The sequence below is a fragment of the Taudactylus pleione genome, unplaced genomic scaffold (genome assembly GCF_031769625.1).
Source record: "Taudactylus pleione unplaced genomic scaffold, aTauple2 ptg000265l, whole genome shotgun sequence".
Taxonomy (NCBI): Eukaryota; Metazoa; Chordata; class Amphibia; order Anura; family Myobatrachidae; genus Taudactylus; species Taudactylus pleione.
In genome coordinates, this window is record NW_028284667.1 from 533,137 (window position 1) to 557,566 (window position 24,430).

The following is a 24,430-nucleotide window of genomic DNA, read 5'->3' on the forward strand; positions in this document are numbered from 1 at the left end:
AAGATCAGGCAATGCAGCACAATGTAGCGCATACACACTGCACGATATTAACGATTTGTCATTCCGATGCGTCGGAATCGGCCAAAATGTTAACAATATCGTGTAGTGTGTACCCAGCTTAACTGCTTCCATCACTGAATAGGGCCGAAAATCAAGAAAAAAATGTCAGGGATTGGAATTAGGAGTGTAAGTCCCTGTATCTGTTCCACCAATGATCCTAGAAAAATGGGGTTCCCTCCTTTGAAAGATGGGAGTTCCCTCTTCAAACTAGGGCCCTCATTCAGAGCCGTACGCTCTGAGCAGAGCGCACGCTCTGAATGAGAGCCGCCCTCCATGAAAATGGAGCGTCCTCCTGGACGCTCGTATAGCTGTGGGTCACCACCCACAGGCTATACGAGCGTGCAGTTTGATGGCCGTGATGGTCTTGACCATCGCGACCATCGAAACTGCGAGCCGGAGCCTGCGGTTGAGATTTTCAACCGCAAGCTCCGGAGTGATTTTGGCTCTATCAGAGCCAAAATCACTCCCGCTGACATCACTAGTGATGTCAGTGGGCCGGCTTCTGACGGGAGGCGTTCCCGTGGGAACGCCCCCGTCAGGGAGGCACGCCCACCAAAGGGGGCGTGCTGTCAATCAACATCGACAGCACGCCCCCTTTGATCAGACACAACGAGCGAAGGACTTTCCTTCGCTCGTCGCGTCTGGCGCATGCGCACGACGGAGCTCCCTCCATCGTGCGCATGCTCAGTGCAGAACATCGACCCACTTGCGAGCGGACATCCGCTCGCGAGTGGGTCTGAATCAGGGCCTAGGTCCCTCAGTAGAAATATATGCTTGGTAATCCAGTGTGATTACCAGATATTTAACCCCCTACACTGCAAAAAAAATCATGGAGTCCAGAGATCTCCCTCCAACCTGGCTTCCAAAAATTAGGGTCACCAACATTAGAAAGACAAAGTTAGCCTCTTTCAGATGTTGCCCATGAGTATATATTTGGAGATCATCTGTGATATTGTCTGGTGATCACAGATGATCACCAGACAATATCACGATCTGCTATGGAAAACAGTTTATTATAAATGAGGTAGAGCACCAAATGTGCCCTTTAGCAACCGTACGAGAGAAAATACATGCGTGGGTATCATTGTTTGACAGAAGGGGGTCCCCTTTTTCAATTGATATGCCCACTTAGCTGCTGTTGTCTGCTGATCACCAGACATTGACTAAAACAGTATACAAGAAATTACATTTTCCACAGATGGGGATCTACAGCCCAGATCTCCTCCATCATCTATCAATTAAAATAAGTGATCCCCCTCATTTTATGTGGCATACTTACTAGTTTACATAATGTCAGTGTTTTTCTTCCACTAACAACCTTCTCACTTTAAGCATCTTGGGGTAATTTTGTCCAAGGATAACACTAACCTCTTACAGCTTAACTTTTCCCCTCTGAAAATTAGTGTAAAGTTGATTTTTCAGAATTTTTGTCATTACGACCCTCTTGGCTAGGATCAATATTGTAAAAATGAGTGTCCTACCAAAAATCCTCTACCTGTTCCAGACACTTCCAATTATTGTCCCGATTTCCATTTCTAGGGAATTGAAGGGTATGGTGGGAAAGTTTGTTTGGGGCAATTGTAGACCCAGGTTGACACAAGCAGTACTCATTCAAAGCCAATCTATGGGGGCCTTCAACTCCCTCACTTTCTTGGCTACTATCATTTGGCACATTTGGCTACAATTGTGGAGTTGTCTAGATATCCAGTCAATAAGTAATGGGCACTTATTGAGGGCCATTCGGTTAGACTTCCCATCTCTGTTATTCCATAACTTAAAATAATTACTAATTTCATCATCCCACATTGGATCCTACCCTCGTATGCTGAGAAAAACTTACACCTCCCCTCTTTTAATCCAGGGTCATTGTTTCTTACATCCCTACTACACAACCCAGATTTCCCAACTGGGCTATCATTAACGCCCCTTTCTGTTTGGTTGTCAGCAGTTATCTCACATTTGGGATATCTAGTAGATGCGGGAAGGCTGTGGTCCTTTATGGCTCTTCAGCACACGTTTGGTCTTCCGTCCTACTCGTTTGGATTTATCTTCAATTTAGACATTATCTCCTCGTTACCTACCAATACTGCTGGGGGACGATCCAAGATCGTTTGAGTCTTTGTGCCTCAACTCCAGTCGGACATTTAATATCCACTTTATATCAGTTCTGTTTAATTGGCCTCACTGATACTGTGCCTGCCTATGTGGCTGCATGGTACAAGGAACTGACCAGAGAGTTGACTAGAGATCAGAAGGTCCCAGATATTTAGTTCTACATTTGCCAGCTCCTCTTCGATACAGGTGCTTGAGACACAGTACAAGATTTTCTCTGTGGTATCTGTGCCCTGTTCATCTTCATTAAATGTTTCAAAGTCTCTCTGATCTCTGCTGGTGGTGTGGTCAAGTGCTGGGCACTCCGCTTCATAGTTGGTGGCATTGGCCGGTGTTGCCTGGCTACTGGCAGATGGTCTGTGAAACTACTGGTCTCCTGATTCCTGATACACCGGAATCTTGGCTTTTCAGTTAAAATAGATATGGCCATTTCCCAATTTAAGAAATCACTACTCCAAATATTGGAGCAACCATCCCATGCTTTTGGAGGTCCCCCATACAACACCGTATTTCTCAGTGGATCCAGAGGGTTGATCCTCTGAATTCACTCGCACCTGTTTTGATTGGCTGAAACTCCGAGTCCTCGCACTATACTGTCAAACTTAAATCCTCTCTTCCAGATTTGGCTAAATAGATATGGCTGACAACTTCCTTCCCCTCCCCCACCTGTCCTTCCTTTCCTTTCTGTTCTTTCCTACTATTCTTACTCTTTCTCCTTCATCCACTAGGGGACACTGGAGTTCAAGACAGTGGGGTATAGACGGTGGTAGAGCAGAGCCTGGCACTTTAAATAATTCTGAAGTGTGACTGGCTCCTCCCCCTCTATGCCCCATCAGCCCCAGTTTTTAGAATGTGCCCGAGAGAGCCGGTCACATAGGGCTGAGCTCCAGCCCACACTTAGTATTTTTTCTTTTATTTCAACTTTATTTTAATTTCTAGCTTTCACAAAGCATTGAGGACAGGCTGACAAGAGTACTGCGTCTGTCAGCCTGCTACATGGAGGCATCAGGAGACCCGCCACCACTAAAAAAGAGTGCGTGTCGGAGTCCCAGGCACCCTGGCAGTAGCTCAGGGAGGACACGCCACAGCTTAATATAGAGGCTGTGTCCGTGCTTCCGAATGCCTAGCCGCAGCCCTGATGCCAGCAGTGGTAAGTATAGCTCTGTTCCCCTTATGGGGAACGGAGTTTAATCTGCGGCCCCTCTGCCCCCTCCCAGGCTCAGGTGGTATATACTGTAGAATAACCCCTCCTGGAATCCTGTTATAACGCCGCTAGCGTTATTACAAGGGGCGGAGCTACCGCGCATAGAGCGCGGATACATGTACAGGGAGACTGCTCAGACAGTCTGTAATGTTGCTGCCTAGCAGCGAGACCTGATATCCCTGCACTGAGCGCTGTCTGACTTAATAGAGCTGACAGCGCTCTGTTTGTCTGCTGCTCTCACGAGAGCCGAATCCTCCCTCTTCTCTATCCCCACGGAGAGGGAGCCTGCCGCGTCCCGCTACTCCCATAAGGGAGTCTACATTGCGCAGCAGCGCGGCTGTTCCCTGCCGCGCTGGTGCTTGTAGAAGCACTGGCGCTGGCTTCTGCAGGGGGAGGAGCACAGCCACCGGAGAGCGAGGCTGTTATTCACAGCGCTCTCGGCTGCTGGTTGCGGCGCCGGTGCTTGTATGTAGATTGCACCGGCGCTGGCTACAATTGGCCGCATGGCGGGGCTTAGGGAGCTGCTCAGCGCGGCTGTTCCCTGCCGCGCTGGTACTTGTAGAAGCGCTGGCTTCTGCACACAGCCGCCGGAGAGCGAGGCTGTTATTCACAGCGCTCTCGGCTGCTGGTTGCGGCGCCGGTGCTTGTATGAAGATGCACCGGCGCTGGCTATTACGTTCCCGCTCCCCCACTCGCATTATGCCTGCTATACCAGCCATTGTTTGCGCCCCGCCCACTTATTGATAAGGGGCGGAGTCTAGTCCATGCTGGCGTGCACAGATGCCGCCATTACCTCCAGCGAGTATTATAAAACAGCATATGCACCTGCCTTAAAAGGAGCCGGGGCTTATTGCCAGCATCTCCTGCATCCTCACTCTGGAGTTCTGTGGGGGTTGTGGGTTTTATTCCCAGTACGGCCCTAGATGTTTGGAGTTTGTATGTTCTCCCTGTGCTTGCATATGGCCTCTCCCGTTTTTTTCTTTACTTAAACTCTTATTAGGTTTAACGGCACAACTGTGGAGTTTGTAATTTAACCTGCAGTCTTTATATAGATTCTGGCTCTGCCTCATCTCTGTTATATTGCACGTCGGTAGTTCCCCTACGGAACTGGGCAGTGTACTGGTTTAATATTATATATTTAAAAAAAAAAAAAAAAGAATGAAGCACAGGGAGGAACATGCCACAGCCTAATATAGAGGTTGTGTCCATGCCACTTTGCCCACCACATATCTATCAGCGCCTACGGCCACACGCCCGATCTCGTCTGATCTTTGACGCTAAGCAGCGCCAGGCCTGGTTAGTACTTGGATGGGAGACCGCCTGGGTATACCAGGTGCGGCAGGCTTATTACATTGAACATCTGGGGCAAATATGCTTGATGTGTAACAGAATAATGCAGTGTGTTTCTTGCATCTATAGCTGCCAGAGATCACTCTGCCTAAATGTGTATAGTATGCATAGTCGGGGCCACTGTTCTGGCTGCTGCCAGAAATTACGGTTATTGCATATCTTTAACTCAAGGTTACAAAAGGGTGCGTCCCATCCCCAGGCTTATGCCTCACATTGGCTCACCTTAAGAATGAGCCGTACTCTTCTCATGCATATATGTGGCTGCCTTCGGTGCTTACCTTAGAAGGTATGCATCTGTGCATCTATATGGATTTATATCTTATTTATTTATTCCCTTCGGCAGCACACACAACACGAAGTAGTAACATATGGCCGTTGTGGTGGTTGGCATTGCTGTCTCGCATCACTGAGGTCATCTTTTGATTTCCATCATCTGGAGCCAGAAGGGCACACCTGATAAGGCGAGTACATCGGTAACTGAAGGGTCCCAGGATCGCAATCAGTCTGGGATAGTACGTTGCTAACATTTCCTGCCCCAACGCCGTAGCAGAATAACAGCCACGCGCGGCACATGAACAGTCTCCCTGTGTGGAGGTAAGCCACATGTATGTATATACTTATATTTTATACTAAACCCGGCGTTAAGACCTGGGGCTCAGTTCCTTCCATGGCTCTAACTATTGCCCATGTTATATTTTTCTACTTCAGGGTCCATAGGGTATCCACAGGATACCTTGGGGTATAGGTGTGACGTCAGTCGCAGGGCACCAAAGAGTTAAGCTTTCAGCCTCCCAGGATGCACTAGGTCCCCCTCCTATACCCCGCCCCCGGGCCAAGGCACCTCAGTTTAGTTTGGTGCCCGGCCGGCGTCGGGTGCACCTGTCGGAGTGGGGGCTAGAAGAGCCCCTGAAGCTTTCTTCAGTGCAGCTGTGGCTGCACATCTGGATGTACAGCATGGACAGTCAGTCCTGACGTCCATGCTGTCTTCCCTACACCCCCGCCGGTACCAGAACGCCGGTACCGATCCGGGGATGCTGGTGAGCATCTGGGGTCACAGCTAGCGGTGACCCCAGATGTTCCGGACCATGGCCGGATCCAAGGGGGACAAAGGTAAGCAGCGGGGTCCCACGGTGGGTCCCCGCTGGTCACATGGTCCTAAGTCCCCAGGCAGGGGGCTTCCTGGGGACTGGCTGCAGCGTGGAGCCAGGTACTGAACCTGCGCTTTCCACTACCCCCTGGGACAGCGGACCGCAGCAGAGCGGTAGCGCTGCGGCGTCCCAGGGGTTAAATGCATGCCAGGGGAGCGCGCCTTCCCTGTCTCACAGCCGGCGCCTCCCCCGCTGCACACAGCCCTCTCTGCACTGTGCTGACTGGTCCTGTGTCAGCGCTCCTCCCCCAGGCCAGCTTCTCTCTGCTCCTCGGCGGCCATCTTCTCTGCAAAGCATGGTGAACGCTGCTGGAAGTCTGGAAGGAAGCATCGTGGTCTGGGTCCCCCCGCATACCTCTCCTCCGCTGTGGCTCAGGTCTGTGTATGCAGCGCTGTGTCCTACCAGGCCCTGTGTCTGTGTAGTTGAGTGATCAGCGCTGTTAGTGCAGGAATTGTTATTTCTCTGCATTGTATGTGACTGTGCTAGCGCTGCCTGTAACTTTTCTTCTCTAAACTGTCAGCTTTATTACTGTCCCTGTTTTTTCTGCTAAAGCCCTTGCGGTGCGGTGCTGCAGGGTGGTCTCTCGCCTATTTAATACTTAATTGGTGAGAGAGGTCACATACGTGGTGCCATCATGTCTGAAAGTGATTTTCCCCTCCGGCTACAGGGTACCACGTGCAAAGTACCGTTAGCGGAGGGGGAGGGTAGCGCGGAGGGCCTTTGCCGGCAATGTTTGTCCATGGCGCGGCCTATTACGGTTACAGCACCGGTACAGGAGTCGCCCTGGGCTTGTTTCGCTCAGGCGTTAACAGCTTTAGTGGGCCAGTTAGCTCCGCCGCCCGCGTTTACTCCGATGGGTTTGTCCCAGCAGTCTGTGGTGTCGTCACCCATGCAGGGGTTCCCACGACAATTGGTGGTACCCCACAGTCTCCCTATTTCCCCGCTCCCGGGTTCTCAGGAGCCAGCGTGGGTTAACTCCCTGACGAGTTCTGTACAGCACTTGTCGGATGTGTTGCAAGGGGAGTCTGTGATGCGGCCTCATAAAAGGCCGGTGGCGTCTCTGTCCGCTCCTTATGAGGATTACGAAGGGACGTCTGATGATGGGGAGATTCTGGATCCTTACGATCAGGAACCTCTCCATACTAAGGACGCTGATGGCGGTCCGCACAGCCTTGGTGATTGAGGACGAAGTTCCCCCAGCGGCTAAATCTAAGTATGCCTTTTTCAAAGATGTGAAGGGCGATGCCACAGTCTTTCCTCTTTCGGGTCAGTTGGTGGACCATTTAGAGGAGGCGTGGAAACAACCTGGCAAAAGATACCAGCCGCAGAGACGCCTGGCGGTGGCTTATCCGTTCGCGGATAATTATTTTGCTAAGTGGGAATCCCCTTCACAGGTGGATTCTCACGTGACCCGTCTTGTCCGTAGTGCCACATTGCCGATGCCATCCATGTCCTCCCTTAAGGATGCTACGGACCGCAAGGTAGAAATCTGCCTGAAGTCCGCTTATTCCCTTGCAGGGGGGGCAGCACGGCCGGCTATGGCCATTTGCTGGGTTGCCAGAGCGATGGAGCGCTGGGCGGATTCATTAGAGGCTTCTTTTGAATCCGACTGTCCGGCCGAACAGGCGGAGTTGATTGGCAATCTCCGTGATTCGGCCACCTACATCAACGAGGCGGCTCTAGACATTAGTACTCTGGTGTCTAGAATTTCTTCAGCAGCGGTAGCTGCTCGTCGCACCTTGTGGCTGCGATCCTGGAAGGCGGACGCAGATTCCAAGAAAGGTCTGGAAGCGTTGCCGTTTACCGGAGAAGTTCTCTTCGGTCCGGATCTGGATAAGATTGTGGCCACGCTGGCGGCAGCCAAATCTGCTTGTCTCCCGTCGGCCGCTGCTCCTTCTGGTTCTGGACCATCGTCCTTTCGGTCATCTAGGGCCCAGGGCAGGCCCAAACCACAGTCGTTTCCTCGACAGGCTGGCCCTAAGAAATCGGTCAAGCCCCGGAAACAGGCATGGAGTACCAGACGTCCGGCCCCCAAGCCAGATGACAAGCCTGCGGTCTGACGGTCCGGGTCTCCCCTCGGGGGATCCCAGGGTGGGAGGCCGCCTGCTGCAGTTCTCCCGGTGTTGGTCGTTCACTACGACAGACACTTGGGTTCTGGAGGTGGTCTCCCACGGGTACGCCCTCTCCTTCCGGCACAGACCCCCGGCTCGATTCTTCACCACGGGTCTACCATCAGACCGGAACAAGGCTACGGAGCTGCGGAAGGTATTGCACACTATGCTCCAGGCTGGAGTTATAGTGCCTGTTCCATTCTCCCAGAGGGGCCAGGGTTTCTATTCAAATCTATTTTTGGTACAGAAACCCAATGGGTCATATCGTCCGATTCTCAACCTCAAAGCACTCAACAAGTCTTTGCGGGTCCCGAAGTTTCGGATGGAGACCCTACGGTCCATCATTCTGGCGCTGGAACCTGGGGACTACATGGTGTCATTGGACATACAGGACGCTTACCTGCATGTCCCTATTCTTTTGCGCCATCAAGAGTTCCTTCGGTTTGCAATCCGCAGCGACCACTTCCAGTTTCGGGCGTTACCTTTTGGCCTGGCGACAGCACCACGTGTTTTTCACCAAGGTGATGGCGGTCATGGCGGCTTCTCTGCGGCTGCAAGGAGTCCGCATGTTGCCGTACTTGGACGACCTGTTATTGGTGGCAGGATCTCCAGAGCTCCTGTTACACCACTTGGACCTGACCATTGCACTGCTGCAACGGCACGGCTGGCTAATCAACTGGCAGAAGTCCACTCTAATCCCGTCTCGGAGGATTCTGCATCTTGGAGCCTTATTGGACTCGGGACAGCAAAGGATCTTCGTGACGGAGGACAAGATCTCTGCTTTACAATCAAGGGTGCGCAGTTGTCTGCACAGCCGCCGGGTGTCCTTACACTCGGTGATGAGGTTACTGGGCTCCATGGTGTCGGTGTTCGACATGGTGGAATACGCCCAGTTTCACTCCAGACCTCTGCAGCACCTGATCCTATCCAAGTGGAACGGGCTGCCTCAGTCTCTGAAGTTCCAGACGATTGTGCTCACCCCGGAGGTTCGCCTGTCCCTTGCGTGGTGGTTAAAGACGACCCACCTCAACAAGGGACGTCCGTTCTGGGTTCCAAATTGGGTCCTGTTGACAACGGACGCCAGTCTTCGGGGCTGGGGAGCAGTTTCGGGTCCACACTTGTTCCAGGGCAGGTGGACGCTGACAGAAGCGGAGCTTCCAATAAATATCTTGGAACTCCGTGCGGTCTTCAATGCTCTCCTGCAGGCACAGCGGTTTCTCCAGGGTCACCCGGTGCAGGTCCAGTCGGACAATGCTACCACCGTGGCCTACATAAACAGGCAAGGAGGAACTCGCAGTCGGGCGGCTCTCGTAGAGGTCTCTCGGATCCTGGTTTGGGCGGAGCGCAATCTACCGGCCATATCAGCGGTCTTCATCCCGGGAGTGCTAAATTGGGAGGCGGACTTTCTAAGTCGCCAGGACGTTCATCCAGGGGAATGGTCCCTGCACCCGGACGTTTTTCAACTACTGGTGGACAGGTGGGGTCTTCCAAAAATCGACCTCATGGCGTCCCGGCACAACAACAAGTTACCGGTGTACGGGTCTCGCACAAGAGACGAAGGGGCGTCTCTGGTGGATGCTCTGTCCGTCCGGTGGACGTTCAGGTTCGCATACCTGTTCCCTCCGGTCTCCCTTCTTCCACGGGTAATCCGGAAATTCAAACAGGAAGGAGGGACGCTCCTGTTGATAGCTCCCGCGTGGCCCAGACGGCACTGGTTCTCAGACCTTCAGGGTCTGTCCGTGGACAGTCCTCTGCGGTTGCCGCTACGACCGGACCTTCTGTCTCAGGGTCCTTGTCTTCACCCGGACCAGACTCGGCTGTCTTTGACGGCGTGGCTGTTGAGACGGCCATGCTGAGGTCCCGGGGGTTTTCCAGCTCTGTGGTGCGTACCATGTTACGAGCTCGGAAACCGTCTTCCGCGAGGATATACCATCGCGTGTGGCATACGTTCTTCCAGTGGTGTCGACCGAGAGGTTATGCACCGCGGGAGTTTCGTCTGTCTCGGATTCTCGCCTTCCTGCAAGCGGGGCTAGATCATGGGCTTCGCCTTGCTTCTTTGAAGGTACAGGTTTCGGCCCTATCTGTCTGGTTTCACCATAGGATTGCTACAATCCCGGATGTGCGCACCTTTATGCAAGGTGTTCTCCGTATTCAGCCGCCCTTTGTTCCACCTGTGGCGCCTTGGGATTTGGCTGTGGTCCTGAGGGCTCTCCAAGGACCGCCGTTTGAACCACTGGGCTCAGTGGATATTAAATGGCTAACAGCTAAGACTGTTTTCCTTCTGGCCATTGCTTCGGCCAGACGTGTTTCTGAGTTAGGGGCTCTTTCTTGTAGACCCCCTTTCTTGGTTTTTCATGGGAACAGGGCAGTGCTCCGCACTCGGCCCGAGTTTCTTCCCAAAGTTGTTTCCCAGTTTCATGTTAACGAGGAAATAGTTGTTCCGGCCTTTAACTCACCGGGTCTTTCCGTGGGTGAGGCCTCTTTGGCTGTTGTGCGGGCCTTAAGGACTTATGTTGACCGCACTTCTTCGTTTAGGAAGTCGGACGCTTTGTTTGTCCTCTATGGCTTCTGTAAAAAGGGTTGGCCTGCTTCAAAGCAAACTTTGGCAGCCTGGATCCGTATGGCTATTTCTGAAGCTTATCTTCATGAAGGCCTACCGGTCCCTCCTTCTCTGAAGGCTCATTCCACTAGGTCTGTGGGTCCTTCGTGGGCAGCTCGACGTGGTGCCTCGGCAGTTCAGATCTGCAAGGCTGCTACGTGGTCTTCTGTCCATACCTTCGTGAGGTATTACAGGTTTGACACCTTCGCCTCTCAGGATGCTTCCTTCGGGCGGCGGATTCTCCTTTCTGCACAGGAGCGTCCCCACCCTTAAAGGATACTGCTTTGGGACATCCCCAAGGTATCCTGTGGATACCCTATGGACCCTGAAGTAGAAAATATGAGATATGGTAAGAACTTACCCTTGTTATCTCTATTTCTACGAAGTCCATAGGGTTCCACAGGACTCCCGCCCTGTCGCACCTGTGCTGCAGATGGGCTTTGCTCTGGTCACCGGTTTTCCGTCTCCCTCTGGTGAGAATGTGATTCTTGTATGTGTCCAGATCTTTGTTCTCTCTCTTCCTAATCCTCCTCCGGCCTATGGCTTGGTAACTAACTGAGGTGCCTTGGCCCGGGGGCGGGGTATAGGAGGGGGACCTAGTGCATCCTGGGAGGCTGAAAGCTTAACTCTTTGGTGCCCTGCGACTGACGTCACACCTATACCCCAAGGTATCCTGTGGAACCCTATGGACTTCGTAGAAATAGAGATAACAAGGGTAAGTTCTTACCATATCTCATATTTTCAAATTATATCGTCACCTACTAATCTTGTATGTAGGTACGCGTAGGCATGTGGGGATTTGTGTGTGTGTGTGTGTGTATATATGTATATATATGTGTATATATATATATATATAATATATATGTGTGTGTGTATATGTATGTATGTGTGTGTATATATATATATATATATATATATATATATTATATATTTTGCTTCTTCTCCTTACCATTAAAGCAGCGGTAGGATATGTTCTTCTCAGTTTTATGCCTGATACCTAGCATATTTAAAGAGGATGCTGCGATGAGAGGCTGGACTCTCCTGATCCGGTAGTTTGTTCTATAACTCCGCTTACACCATCTCTCCCTAGGGATTGGGTGGTGTGTGTGTATATGTATATAATTATGGATATGTGTAGGTATGCCTATACTTCCACAATCATTAAGGTACATATTATTCCACGTCTGAAAAGCTGCCAGGGTTTACCAGAAGCTGTCTGTTATATCCATACTCTATAGACTAGAGTCATGTTCTGCAGCTTACATAGGATAGTCACAGGCTCCTACGGCATTGCTTCTAGTATGGACTCTATACATGTCCTGGGGCCTTCCTGTATGTCCACACATGTATATAAGGATATGTACTTACACCCGCCTCGGGTTATAGTCCTGTTTCCATCAGCCTATATCTACGGCGTCCACTTCGGGGGACCTATTAATTACAACTACACTCTAGGGCGCACTTAGTAACCAACTTGTAAGACACTAGGAATGCAGTGTGTGTATATATAGATATAGCATGCTGATCTCCTATTGCGGGATGTGTGTGTGTGTGTGTGTGTGTGTGTGTGTGTGTGTGTGTGTATATATGTATATGTATGTAGCGTGCTGATCTCCTGGTGCAGGAGTTTGACAAGTGACTTACTATGTCGGTACTAACTCTTCCTTTCAAAGAGTTTGCCTTTTCATGCAGCTATGTTTGTGTGTGTATGTGTATATATACTGATATATTCCCGTTCCTTGTATGAATTTTCCTAATAATTGGAGAAATCTGTTTTTGGCCCTGACTGGCGTTATCACTACATATATATATCTCTTCTTACTTGGGATAATTAACGCATTCTATGTCTATGTACAGGTACCTTTCCCAGTATCGATTCTGGTACTTTATATTATTGTCTTGTCGCATATCTCAATAAAATGGGTATCTGAAGGTCCCTTGGGTACATTTCCTATCAGTACATAGAGAATCCAGGATCTATTCCATCCTCATGGCTTATTTAGTTAATTTACATGAGGCCTAGGGCCACCCGCCGATATAGGCAGGGTCTGGCCTGGGTTGTATCAGATTGTGGGCGTAATACACACTTCACCATTATAAGTGTTAATGTAAGGATACACTAGCAGACCGTTTTTGGGGTATGTGTAATCTCTATATGGATACATATCCCTAATGGAACAGGCTCAGGTATAGCGTCCTGTTGTACGGCCTTCTTGTCTCCACTAACAATTTGCTAGTTTCTACAGTATTTTCTTCTGCAACATCTCCAGACTGAAGTCCGTGCTGTAGAGCATTGACCTTTGCCCACTGAGGCTACTCTCTGTACCTGTCGTGGTGGGTTGCTGTGAGATGAATAAGGTCAGTGACATTCTACATAGCGTCCAGAGGGCTTCTGGACGCTCACAGGTAAGCGGGCTTACCCCACTAATACCTCGGAAGATGCTTCCTTTTCATGCATCCTGTTATTCTCTCTTACGCACCCTAGCTGCTGTCCTAGCAGCCTTCAGTTCTTTTAGATCAGTTGGCTGTACACTTTAGAGCTTTCCTGGTGTGTAGGTGCATAGTTGTAACATTGAGATTTGTGACCCTATTCTACTGGAATCTGTTGGGTTTATGGACTGAAGCGCATCTATGGGCTAATGCACATCTTTACTATAAAGTGTGACAGTCTCTATGTTCCATACAGCGGGCCTGGTTTGTTTCCTGTTCAGTATCTGTTGATAAATTCAGCACACTGACAGGTACCTGAATGGTACCTTCATAGTTGTCCTAGTGCTTTAGCCTTGCGGATGGGATACTTCCCTATATTGGTAACTCTCCCTGGGTGGAGGTGGCATCCGTGCTCTTTTTCTGCTAAGGGTATCCTGGGTGTTTTCATACTATGTTCAGGACAGTAGTTGGTACTGATTACACTCTACCATCATGTAGGAAGTTGTCTGCTGTTTGACAGGAGGGGTGGTACTGCCGTCTGACCCACTGGAAGGAATTGTAGTCTCAATCCTCTCGTATCCGCCTCATGCCCAGTGGGATCGCCACTCGTTGACAACTTCTATGGTCTAAACCTTCCACTGGTTACCAACCCTTTAGTAGTTGGACCTCGAGAATGGTTCAGGGCGACTGTTAGGTCGTGACTCTTGCCTCCTTGTTTGCTTGGTTAGGAGTCTGTGGACAGGTTCAGCTCCGTCTCTGTATATTGGTATCATTATACTTTTATCTATATGATTGATGTCCCGCAGTGCTGGGATTCTGCTGTCTGAGACTGTTGCAGCTTCCTGTAGTTGTCGCTGGTACGGTTTTCTCGAGTGTTGTTCTCATGTCACTGCCATTCTATGGATTCTAGTTGGGGTTTTCTGCTCCCAGCGGTCTTGCTTGGTCTGTTTTTGGCTGAGCTTACGGTGTTTTGATGCTTCTCATCTGCGGCTACTCCCTAGCCGTATTCCATTGAATTTACGCTGTAAGTTGTGGAATGTCTGTGACTGTTCAGCAAGGAGCTCTGATTGTCTCCTGGCTCTACGACATGCCTCCAGTCTTGGGCTGTCCCTGTTTCGGTTGGCCGAAAGGTCTGCAAGTTCTCCGCGCTTCCCACCCGGGAGGTTGGCTTTGGGACGTCCCCACTGTCTTGAACTCCAGTGTCCCCTAGTGGATGAAGGAGAAAACAGGATTTTGGTACTTACCGATAAATCCCTTTCTCCGATTCCACAGGGGACACTGGACGCCCGCCCAGCGCTGCGTTCCTGCCGTTTTGTTGGGTCCTTATCTAGTTGTGTGACTGCATGTGTTCCCTGCAGTGGGTTCCTCTGTTCTCCTTCAGTCGGTATTGTTCCGTTCTGTGGTCTTCTCCTTCTCCTCATTTTCCTGTTGTCTACAGTCTCCTCTCGGGCTCAGTTCTTAAAACTGGGGCTGATGGGGCATAGAGGGGGAGGAGCCAGTCACACTTCAGAATTATTTAAAGTGCCAGGCTCTGCTCTACCACCGTCTATACCCCACTGTCTTGAACTCCAGTGTCCCCTGTGGAATCGGAGAAAGGGATTTATCGGTAAGTACCAAAATCCTGTTTTTACACGTTTTTGATGTGTTTTCTTATTAATCTGATACTATTCATAGTTTACTCCTTGATTTGATTTAGGCTGAGCAATGGTCGATCTTTATATTTTATCTTAATGTAATGTAAAACTTTTGTTTTATCGGCCTTGTCTATTATCAGTACGACCTGTATGTGCCTTTTCTTCTTCAGGGTCCATAGGGATCCACAGGAATACCATGGGGGATAATGTGGTTGGAGTGATCCAGGCACTAAAAAGTTAAGCTTTCAGCTCCCAGGATGCCTCAAGGTCCTCCTCCAAATATACCCAGCCACAGGCATTCAGTTGTTCGTTTGGTGCAGCAGGATTCAGCCGCACCTTTGTAACATGGGACTGCTTAGGCAGTCCCAAGCTTTTGTTTTTTGTTATATTTTTATGTTTTTGAATTAGCAGTGCTGAGCAACTGAATTAAGATGCATGTAATGCGACTCAGTCTACCTCCGCCAGGGTCAGTATATAGTGCTCTATTTCCTACCAAGCCTCGCGTTTGAGTAGTTTATACAGGGTGTATGGCAACTTAATTATATATGCATTGTATGTGACTGTTTGATAGCTGCTGTGTTGATGCTGCCTTTTATTTTCTGACTGTGTGGGGGTTTTCCTTGGTACTTCACATTTACTTATTTGTGAAGGCTGTCACATTGCATTGCATTGTTAGCTTTATAATTGATATGTCAAAAGATAAAGGGAAACAGGAGGCGGAGGCCCCTGTGCTGGTTTTATGTAAATCCTGTTTGGCGAGCTTATACCCTAAGGACTTTACAACAGACAGCACACAAACCATCCTGTATAAAGAACCAACTCACCTGTCCAGTATACCAGCCCCTGTACAAAAGCCATCTTGGGTGCCCTCCTTGTCTCAGGCGATGACTCAGCTAGTGGATTGTTTGGCTGCTCCCACACTGGGATACCCGCAGCATGCTATGTTTGCTCCACCTATACATCCTTCCTGGGTGGATGTTTATGCCCACTCAAGTCCAGTATGGCTCAGTCGGCTGTTGCAAACAGACCGGTCGTCACTAAGGCGTCTAAGCGGAGGGTATCTATTTTAATCAGTCTGCTCAGCATATAGATTCAGACGCATCATCGGAGGAATCAGATGATGTGTCGGGTTCTTCTCCAGGGTCTAGCTCGGGAGAGGAGGACCGTCCTTCTACAGTGGATGTTCCTTTGGTGAGGGCGGTTAGATCACTCCTAAATATACAGGATGATGAATCGGCTCCTAGAAAGAAGGTGGTAAAAGCTGAGTTTCATAAATCTGAGCAGCTCACTGAACTTATGGAAGAGGCATGGAGTAACTGGATACACTGTTCCATGTTACGAAAAGATTAGCATATTTGTATCCTTTCCCAGCTACTGAATGTACTAAGTGGGAAATCCGTCCTACTGTGGATGCTCATGTGACACATTTAGTCAGGAATGCTACGTTGCCTATTCCGACAACCTCATCTCTTAAAGATCCTAAAGATATAAAATTTGAAACATGTCCTAAAGCAGTATTTTCATAATCTGGAGCTGTTACACGATCCAGCTATTGTCTATGACTGGGGCTTGGGTAGCCAAGGCTGTTGAAGACTGGACGTGGCATTGGAAGATACTCTACCAAATGCTACCAGAGAACAGCTGACATATATCTCCCACATACGGGAAGTGGCCTCCTATTTGGGAGAAGCTGCAATAGATGCTGGTCTCTTGGCTTCTAAAGCATCGATAGCATCTGTTGTTGCTCGTAGGGCCCTTTGGTTAAGGTCCAGGACAGCAGATACAGGGTCAAAGAAGGCTCTGGAATCCTTAATCCTTACCTTTTTGGGGGGATTATACTTTTTGGAGCAGAATTAGATGAGAATTGATATGCTGGCATCTTCAAAATCTGCTGGTCTGCCATCAACAGCTACGTTGAAATATAGGCAGTCTTCTTTTTGTTCCTTTCGTCCTTGGGGACGAGCAAAAGAACAGTCTTCCTCCAGGCCGTCTAGTTCTCACAGGACAACCAAGCAGCAAACTAAAAGGTCCTGGCCCAGCCAGACGTCCAGCTTCTAAGCCGGACGACAAACCCCCTGCCTGATGATGCGGGCCACCTCCTGGGGGATCCCAGGATGGGAGGCCGACTTCTTCAATTTGCGTACTACTGGTATCAAACAGACGCCTGGGTCTGAAAAGTAGTCTCTCGGTTATGCCCTCATTTTCCTGGGGCATCCTCCCCAGACGTTTTTTTGCACCACTCTCCAATCAGATTCTATAAAGGCCTTGGACCTATAGGAGGCTATTTACTCCCTGTTGCGGGCTGGGGTGATAATCCCTGTTCCTGTGGGTCAACAAGGAAGGGGTTATTATTCCAATCTATTTTTGGTTCAGAAACCGAATGGGTCTCATAGCGCTATTCTAAATCCTGAAAACCCTCAACAAGTTCATCCGTGTACCCAAGTTCTGTATGGAGACTTTTCGGTCTATTATTTTGCCAATGGAACCTGGGGATTTTATGGCTTCCCTGAACATTCAGGATGTGTATCTGCATGTGCCTATTATGCCATCCCACCAACAATTTTTATGTTTGCTGTCCTCCAACATTACTACCAAATTCAGACACTGCCCTTTGGTCTATCAACGGCCCCTCGGGTCTTCACCAAAATAATGGCGGTTATGACAGCCTTCCTCAGGCGTCAGGGAATCTGAATACTACCATATCTGGGCGACCTTTTGATTGTGGCACAGTATTCCTGGTCACCTTCAATGTGTCCTTGTTGCCACGGATGCCGGATGCGATGCTGAGCTGCACCGACGTCACGTTCTTCACATTGGAGGCTCAGTGTCCACCGACAATAAGGGGGAGGTGCCGGGCAGGGAACACTGCATTGGGTCAGGGGAGAGTGCCAAGCAGGGGATGTGGCATTGGGGTAGGGGGTAGTTATCCATCACAGTGCAGGGGCGGTGTAAGGCCGACATGCAAAGATCCCTCCTCCTGTATAATAGTTCAGGCTGGAACAGTCACCTGAACTGATTAAAGAGAGCCTACAAGTGGGGCCGGTATTTGTAGAGCTGTATAAAAAATATATTCTGTGTAGCCTGGGGATAGTATCTGGGCCTCTAAGAAGAGGAGAATTAATATATAAATTGTTATTTCAAGTTTAAATCATTATAAGGTCAGGATTTAAAACATTTTATTTTTGCGAACGCCCCCACCCGGCTACTTCTTGATGCCACCTGGCTGGAAATTGTTTCTGGGGAGAACACTGACATTCTACCCGGTCTGTGGGGCCATCGTGGGCTTTTAGTCGTGGTGCCTATGCTGAACAATTGTGTAAGGCAGCCACGTGGTCTTCTGTCCACACTTTTTCTTAGGTTTTACGATTTTGCACATCCCCATGGTATCCCTGTAGATCCCTATGGACCCTGAAGAAGAAAATAAGAGTTATGGTAGACTTGCCATTTATACCTCTTTTTTTTTTTTTTTCTTCAAGGTCCACAGGGCACCCACCCTGACGCACCTGGCTTTATTGGGTAACTTTTCTTTCGGGCACGGATTCCCTCATTTTCTGAGAGTTTCTTCCTTCCCCAAACCCCCCCCCCCCCTTTCCTTCTCCTGCCTTGAGCTTGTTTACAGAACTGAATGCTTGTGGCCGGGGGCAGAGTATATGTGGAGGACGACCATGGGGCATCCAGGGAGCTGAAAGCTTAACTGTGCGGTGCCTGGATCACTCCAACCACATTATCCCTATGGACCTCGCAGAAAAAGTTATCAATGTAAAGTCTACCATAACTCTTATTTTTCTATGTCTACTGCTGATGATGTATTTCAATAAAACAGATTGCGTTAAAAAAAAAAAATTGGCAGGGCTACTGGATTATTTCTAGACAAAATAATCTATTAAATAAAGACAGTGAAAATAACCAAATATCCACCATCATTTTTGAGAGAAATTTATTTTTTAGTTATTTTTAAAGCTTGCTTTTTGTAAAGGTGAATTTAATACCAATACAAGAACCTCAAAGTAGTAAATTACGGTTTAAATATAAATAAAATAAAAATGTGTGTGGGTACTGCATTAATAAATCAGTTATTGGTGTTGGAATGTGATGAGCACAAATGTCACAAAATAGACTCCGCACAGGGGTGAGAGAACTCTCAGCAGCTAAAGGGGTTTAAGTAGTAGACTAATGCTGGGCATACACTGCCAGATAAAATGTCTGTCAGACCGACAGACATTTTATCTGGCCGGCTGCCAGCCGCAGATGTCCGCGGCATACACTGTGAGAGAAATCTCAGTGTATAGCCCGACATCCGGGCTCCGCCCCCGGGGGAGGAGACATTTCCCTGTTCCTTACGTAGGAAGGAACACAGGAAATGTCTGTCTGTTGGCTGCGCTGGTCATACACTGCCCGATGCGGACGACAGTTTACCGGGTAATATCTCATCGGACGGGCATGCTGGACAATCCAGCATGCCCGACCGAGCAATATTTAACCCTCGGTCGCCCCCCCCCCCCCACGCTACAATTATCGCGGCGATCCGCCGATATCGGGCGGATAGTCCCGATAATTGCAGCGTGTATGGCCAGCATAACACATGTTTCTGATACATTAACTACACAATTAAATTACATAAAGGCATTACATATCCAACAAACAAGTGTGCTTGAGGGGAGTAAGTTTTCAGATGTATTCTTTTAATAAGCTGTCAATGTGTTTTAATTTACTGGATTATTATTTCGTTTTTTTTCTTCTTAGAGCATTCAGCTGCTGCAAAGATTAACCTACAATGTAAGAGTTTTGCATGCAAGTGTCAATATTGAGGAATTAATTTCATTCTTGATGAGCAGAATGTAAGTCTACTCAAAAAATATGTATTTGCATTGAACATTCACAGATAATTTTACTGTTGCAGATGTATAAAATAGAGACCATGACAAATAAAAATGTATGTATGTTCCAAACAAGGTAAAATAAAGTTTTTCATTGACGTAAGGGCCTATACACATGAGCCAAGGTTCTCAGTTCTTTGGACTCGATCCGCGGACATCGATGATCGGCTATCCATTGGTGGAGCGGGGAAATTCACCATGCTAAAAATCGTCAACTCCCCGATTTCCAACCATTTTCGGATAGGGGAATTTTTACACTTTTCAACATGTTGAATTTCCCTGGCATCATGTCTGTAGAACAGGGAATTGCGGTAATACTTCGCAGATGTATGGGCCCCATTAGTCTTTTTAATAATGCATACATTGTTCACAGTATAATTTCTTTGAGTGTCACTGCACTGTTGAATTTTGCATTCAGGTATATGACTTGCTCATGTAGTTAAAGGGATGGTCGTGGGTTTACAGAATCAATATGGAAATAACAAAGTATAATCTTGGAATCTGCTAATTTGTTGTCACTCTCTCTTTACACTACACTACACTACCTTGGTAGCACAAAATTATAAATTTTTTTAAACTCTTTTAGTATCGAAATATCAGAAAAAAACAACCATACAAGTCGCATCCATGAATCAACGTAAGATTCACAATGCAATTGAATCATGAATACATCACATATTAGAACTAAGAATATTCATAAAAATAGAATACAAAAAAATAAGACCATGTAAAAGGGAGTAAAACAAGAGGTAGGGGGAGACAAGACTTTACATCTACAGATATATATATTTATGTGGCGAGAGACCTAATGATATAAAAAATAAAAACAGAATTATTTGATTAACATAATAAAGCGATTGTGAGTTTAAAGTTTAAGAGGAGGCATCAATTTGTTTATATAAAAACCAAGAGGTATTTTCATAAAGTTTCTGTATATGAGTATCCGCTTCCATTCCGTCAATATAAGTACCCCATTTTTTTATATAAACGCTATACACGTTTTCAATATCGGGAAGAGTGGCTTGGCGTTCAAAATACAGAGTACGAAGAAGCATATTTTTAACTTCAGCCAATGCGAGAGAGGATCTTTTCGGCCAGTGTTTCAAAATCCCCTTCTTTGCTTCAGTGAGAATAACAGTCAGAATCGAAACCATTTACCTTTTCTTAGAGCCTAGATTCCAATCTGAGAAACTAAGGCAGAGAAAAGCTACAGGGTATTTCATTAAATGTAAAGAAAATACCTGATTGAAAAAGGTGACAACTTTATACCAAAACGTGGCTATTTTGCCACATGTCCAGAAATTATTAAAAAATAATGCATCCTGTACAGTGCACTTTGGACAACAAACTGTTTCTTCAGGCACCATATGCTATTTGAGCTTGAGAGATAGTCAGGTGCATAAATATTGGGACATTGACAGAATTTTCATATTTTGGCCTCTATTCACCACCACAATGGCTTTGAAATGAAACAAACAAGATGTGCCTTAACTGCAGACTTTCAGATTTAATTTGAGGGTAATTGCATCCAAATCAGGTGAACGGTGTAGGAATTACAACGGTTTCTATATGTGCCATCCACTTTTTAAGGGGCCAAAAGTAATGGGACAAACTAAACAATCCTAAATCTAACTTTCACTTTTTAATACTTTGTTGCAAATCCTTTGCAGGCAATTACAGCCTGAAGTCTGGAACGCATAGACATCACCAGACGCTGGGTTTCATCCCTGGTGATGCTCTGCCAGGCCTCTACTGCAAATGTCTTCAGTTCCTGCTTGTTCTTGGGGCATTTTCCCTTCAGTTTTGTCTTCATCAAGTGAAATGCATGCTCAATCGGATTCAGGTCAGGGGATTGACTTGGCCATTGCATAACATTCCACTTTTTAGCCTTAAAAAACTCTTTGGTTGCTTTTGCAGTATGCTTCGGGTCATTGTCCATCTGCACTGTGAAGTGCCGTCCAATGAGTTCGGAAGCATTTGACTGAATATGAGCATATAATATTGCCTGAAACACTTCATAATTCATTCTGCTGCTTTTGTCAGCCGTCACATCATCAATAAATACAAGGGAACCAGTTCCATTGGCAGCCATACATGCCCACGCCATGACACTACCACCACCATGCTTCACTGATGAGGTGGTATGTTTTGAATCATGAGCAGTTCCTTTCCTTCTCCATACTCTTCTCTTCCCATTACTGTGGTACAAGTTGATCTTTGTCTATTCTGTCCATAGGATGTTGTTCCAGAACTGTAATGGCTTTTTTAGATGTTGTTTGGCAAACTCTAATCTGGTCTTCCTGTTTTTGTGGCTCAACAATGGTTTACATCTTGTGGTGAACCCTCTATATTCACTCTTGTGAAATCTTCTCTTAATTGTTGATTTTGACACATATACACCTACCTCCTGGAGAGTGTTCTTGATTTGGCCAACTGTTGTGAAGGGGTTTTTCTTCACCAGGGAAATAATTCTTCTGTCATCCACTACAGTTGTTTTCCGTGGTCTTCCGGGTCTTTTGGTGTTACTGATCTCTCCGGTGCGTTTTTTCATTCTTTTTAAGAATGTTCCAAACAGTTGATTTGGCCACACCTAATGTTTTTGCAATCTCTCTGATGGGTTTGTTTTGATTTTTCAGCCTAATGATGGCTTGCTTCACTGATAGTGACAGCTCTTTGGATCTCATATTGAGAATCGACAGCAACTGATTCCAAATGCAAATGTCACACCTAGAATCAACTCCAGACCTTTTACCTGCTTAATTGATAATGAAATAACGAGGGACTAGCCTACACCTGTCCATGAAATGGCTTTTGAGTTGATGCTCCCATTACTTTTGGCCCCTTGAAAAGTGGGAGGCACATATAGAAACCGTTGTAATTCCTACACCGTTCACCTGAATTGGATGTAATTACCCTCAAATTAAATCTGAAAGTCTACAGTTAAAGCACATCTTGTTTGTTTCATTTCAAAGCCATTGTGGTGGTGAATAGTGGCCAAAATATGAAAATTCTGTCAATGTCCCATTATTTATGCACCTGACTGTATGTACTCTATGTAGAACAAGGCTTGACAAATTTTATTGAAATCTAGAAGCCAGTGTAAATGTTTAGGAGCCAGCTCATCATCACCAACCAAAATATGAGATCTTGTATAGACCACCAAACAAGCCCTTTTAATGCCCCACCAGACCTCCCCACATGCCATTAGACCACAACACATGCCTCTTCAATGCCCATCAGACCCAGCCACATGCTAATCTCTTGTGTCCAATGTATAGTATAAACAAGTACTGCCCCAAATTCATCTCATGCCGCACGGCAGGGCCCCCGGTTCATCTCATGCCGCACGGCGTGGCCCCTGGTTCATCTCATGCCGCACGGTAGGGTCCCCAATTAATAATACTTTTATCGGTACTTGTGTACTTTACGTGCTCATTGCAGAGCGAACCCAAGTGTCCTACACTTATTATTATTATTATTATTATCATCAATCGTTGTAATGTCTAAATCCAATTCACGGAGAGGACCCTGATGTCATCAGCCAGTGTCCAGCGTCATTCCCTACCATCCAAGTGGGCATAGAGGGGGAATATAACCTTGTAGCGAGTCACCGAGCCCGAAGCATGGCGAGCGGACAACTTTCTTCTTTAGGTGGGGGCAACTTTTGGTTCTTGTGTACGTAAACTACACAAGTACCATTTAAAACATTTTGATTGGGTTCTCTCTGCAATGGGCACGATTCTATTCTATACGATGTGAATAGCGCCGGGAGTGAGCTCCCGGAGCTATTCAATACACCGCGCTGCCAAGTCCGACTATTGGATTTCTTCTCGCATCCCCCCGGGGATGAGAGCAGAAATCCGACAAAAGTCCCGGCACGAGACTGTTTTCTGCCCTTCGCGCCGGGGAAAACAGCATCGCGCCGGGAAGTTAGGTTGGGGAATGCCCATTCTCGCGCCTAAAAACCCTGTTTAAGGCGCAAGAACGAGCCTTCCCCGACCTAACATCGCGATGGATTGAATAGCTCCGGGAACTATCTCCCGGCGCTATTTACATCGCGCTCAATTGAATCGAGCCCAATGAGTCCATAAAGTACACAAGTCCCCTTTTGTCAGTGGAAGCCCTTAGTGAAATTGTCCACTGCAGACATATTAATTTAAGTAAAATTATGGTCTGGTGCAAGGATGGGTGGGGGGGGAGTAGCTGAATAGTGCACAGACTGGCTTTAGGACCGGCCCCAAATAAGGCACAGCAGAAAGCCAAGACGTTATGGATGTGGCACAGTGTTAATGTGCAGCCAGAAACAACAAGTCAAAAGCTGGGCATCCACTATACAATTTTCTGTCAGATATCTATCCAATCTGGCTGGTTGGAATGAAAACCTGGTAATGTATGGGAGCAAATGACAGTTGATCATATGGTTTTAAACACTGAAAAAAGGACAAAAAAAATGTCAAATTGGTTAAATTCATGTGTTTTAAACAATTTGTCTGAACAACCATTTTTGGCTATTTTCCAGTGTTTGTGAGCAAAAGGACAATTGTCATTTGCTCCCATACATTACCAGGTTTTCATTCCAACCAGCCAGATTGGACAGATATCTGACAGATAATTGAATAGTGGATGCCCAGCTTTACTGTGTTTCATGGCTGCCGCTGCGCTGATTTTTCACTTTGGATGCCGGAGTCTGGGACCGCTGTGGTGCCACGTGCCAAAGCTGCTGAGACCTCTCTCATAAAGCACAGTAGTCAGCGCTCCCTTCTCTACCGAAGCTAACAGCCAGGTGCTGGTTACAGTACAGCACTGATGTGACAACAATGCAAACGGCGATGCAGCCAGTAGGCTCACTCCACAAAGGTCCCAAGGGTGACTGGAGGCACAGCCTCGTATGTACGTCAGGCACGG

At 47.6% G+C, this 24,430-nt stretch overlaps 1 protein-coding gene across 1 annotated transcript in view; it reads left to right on the top strand.

The window, feature by feature from the left end:
* CIP2A (cellular inhibitor of PP2A) overlaps positions 1–24,430 on the top strand; it is an 86,972-nt gene that overhangs the window by 13,106 nt on the left and 49,436 nt on the right. Inside the window, exon 4 of the mRNA XM_088481106.1 lies at positions 19,392–19,486. Within this exon, the coding sequence (XP_088337232.1) occupies positions 19,392–19,486 (95 nt within the window). The remainder of the gene's footprint in view (positions 1–19,391; positions 19,487–24,430) is intronic.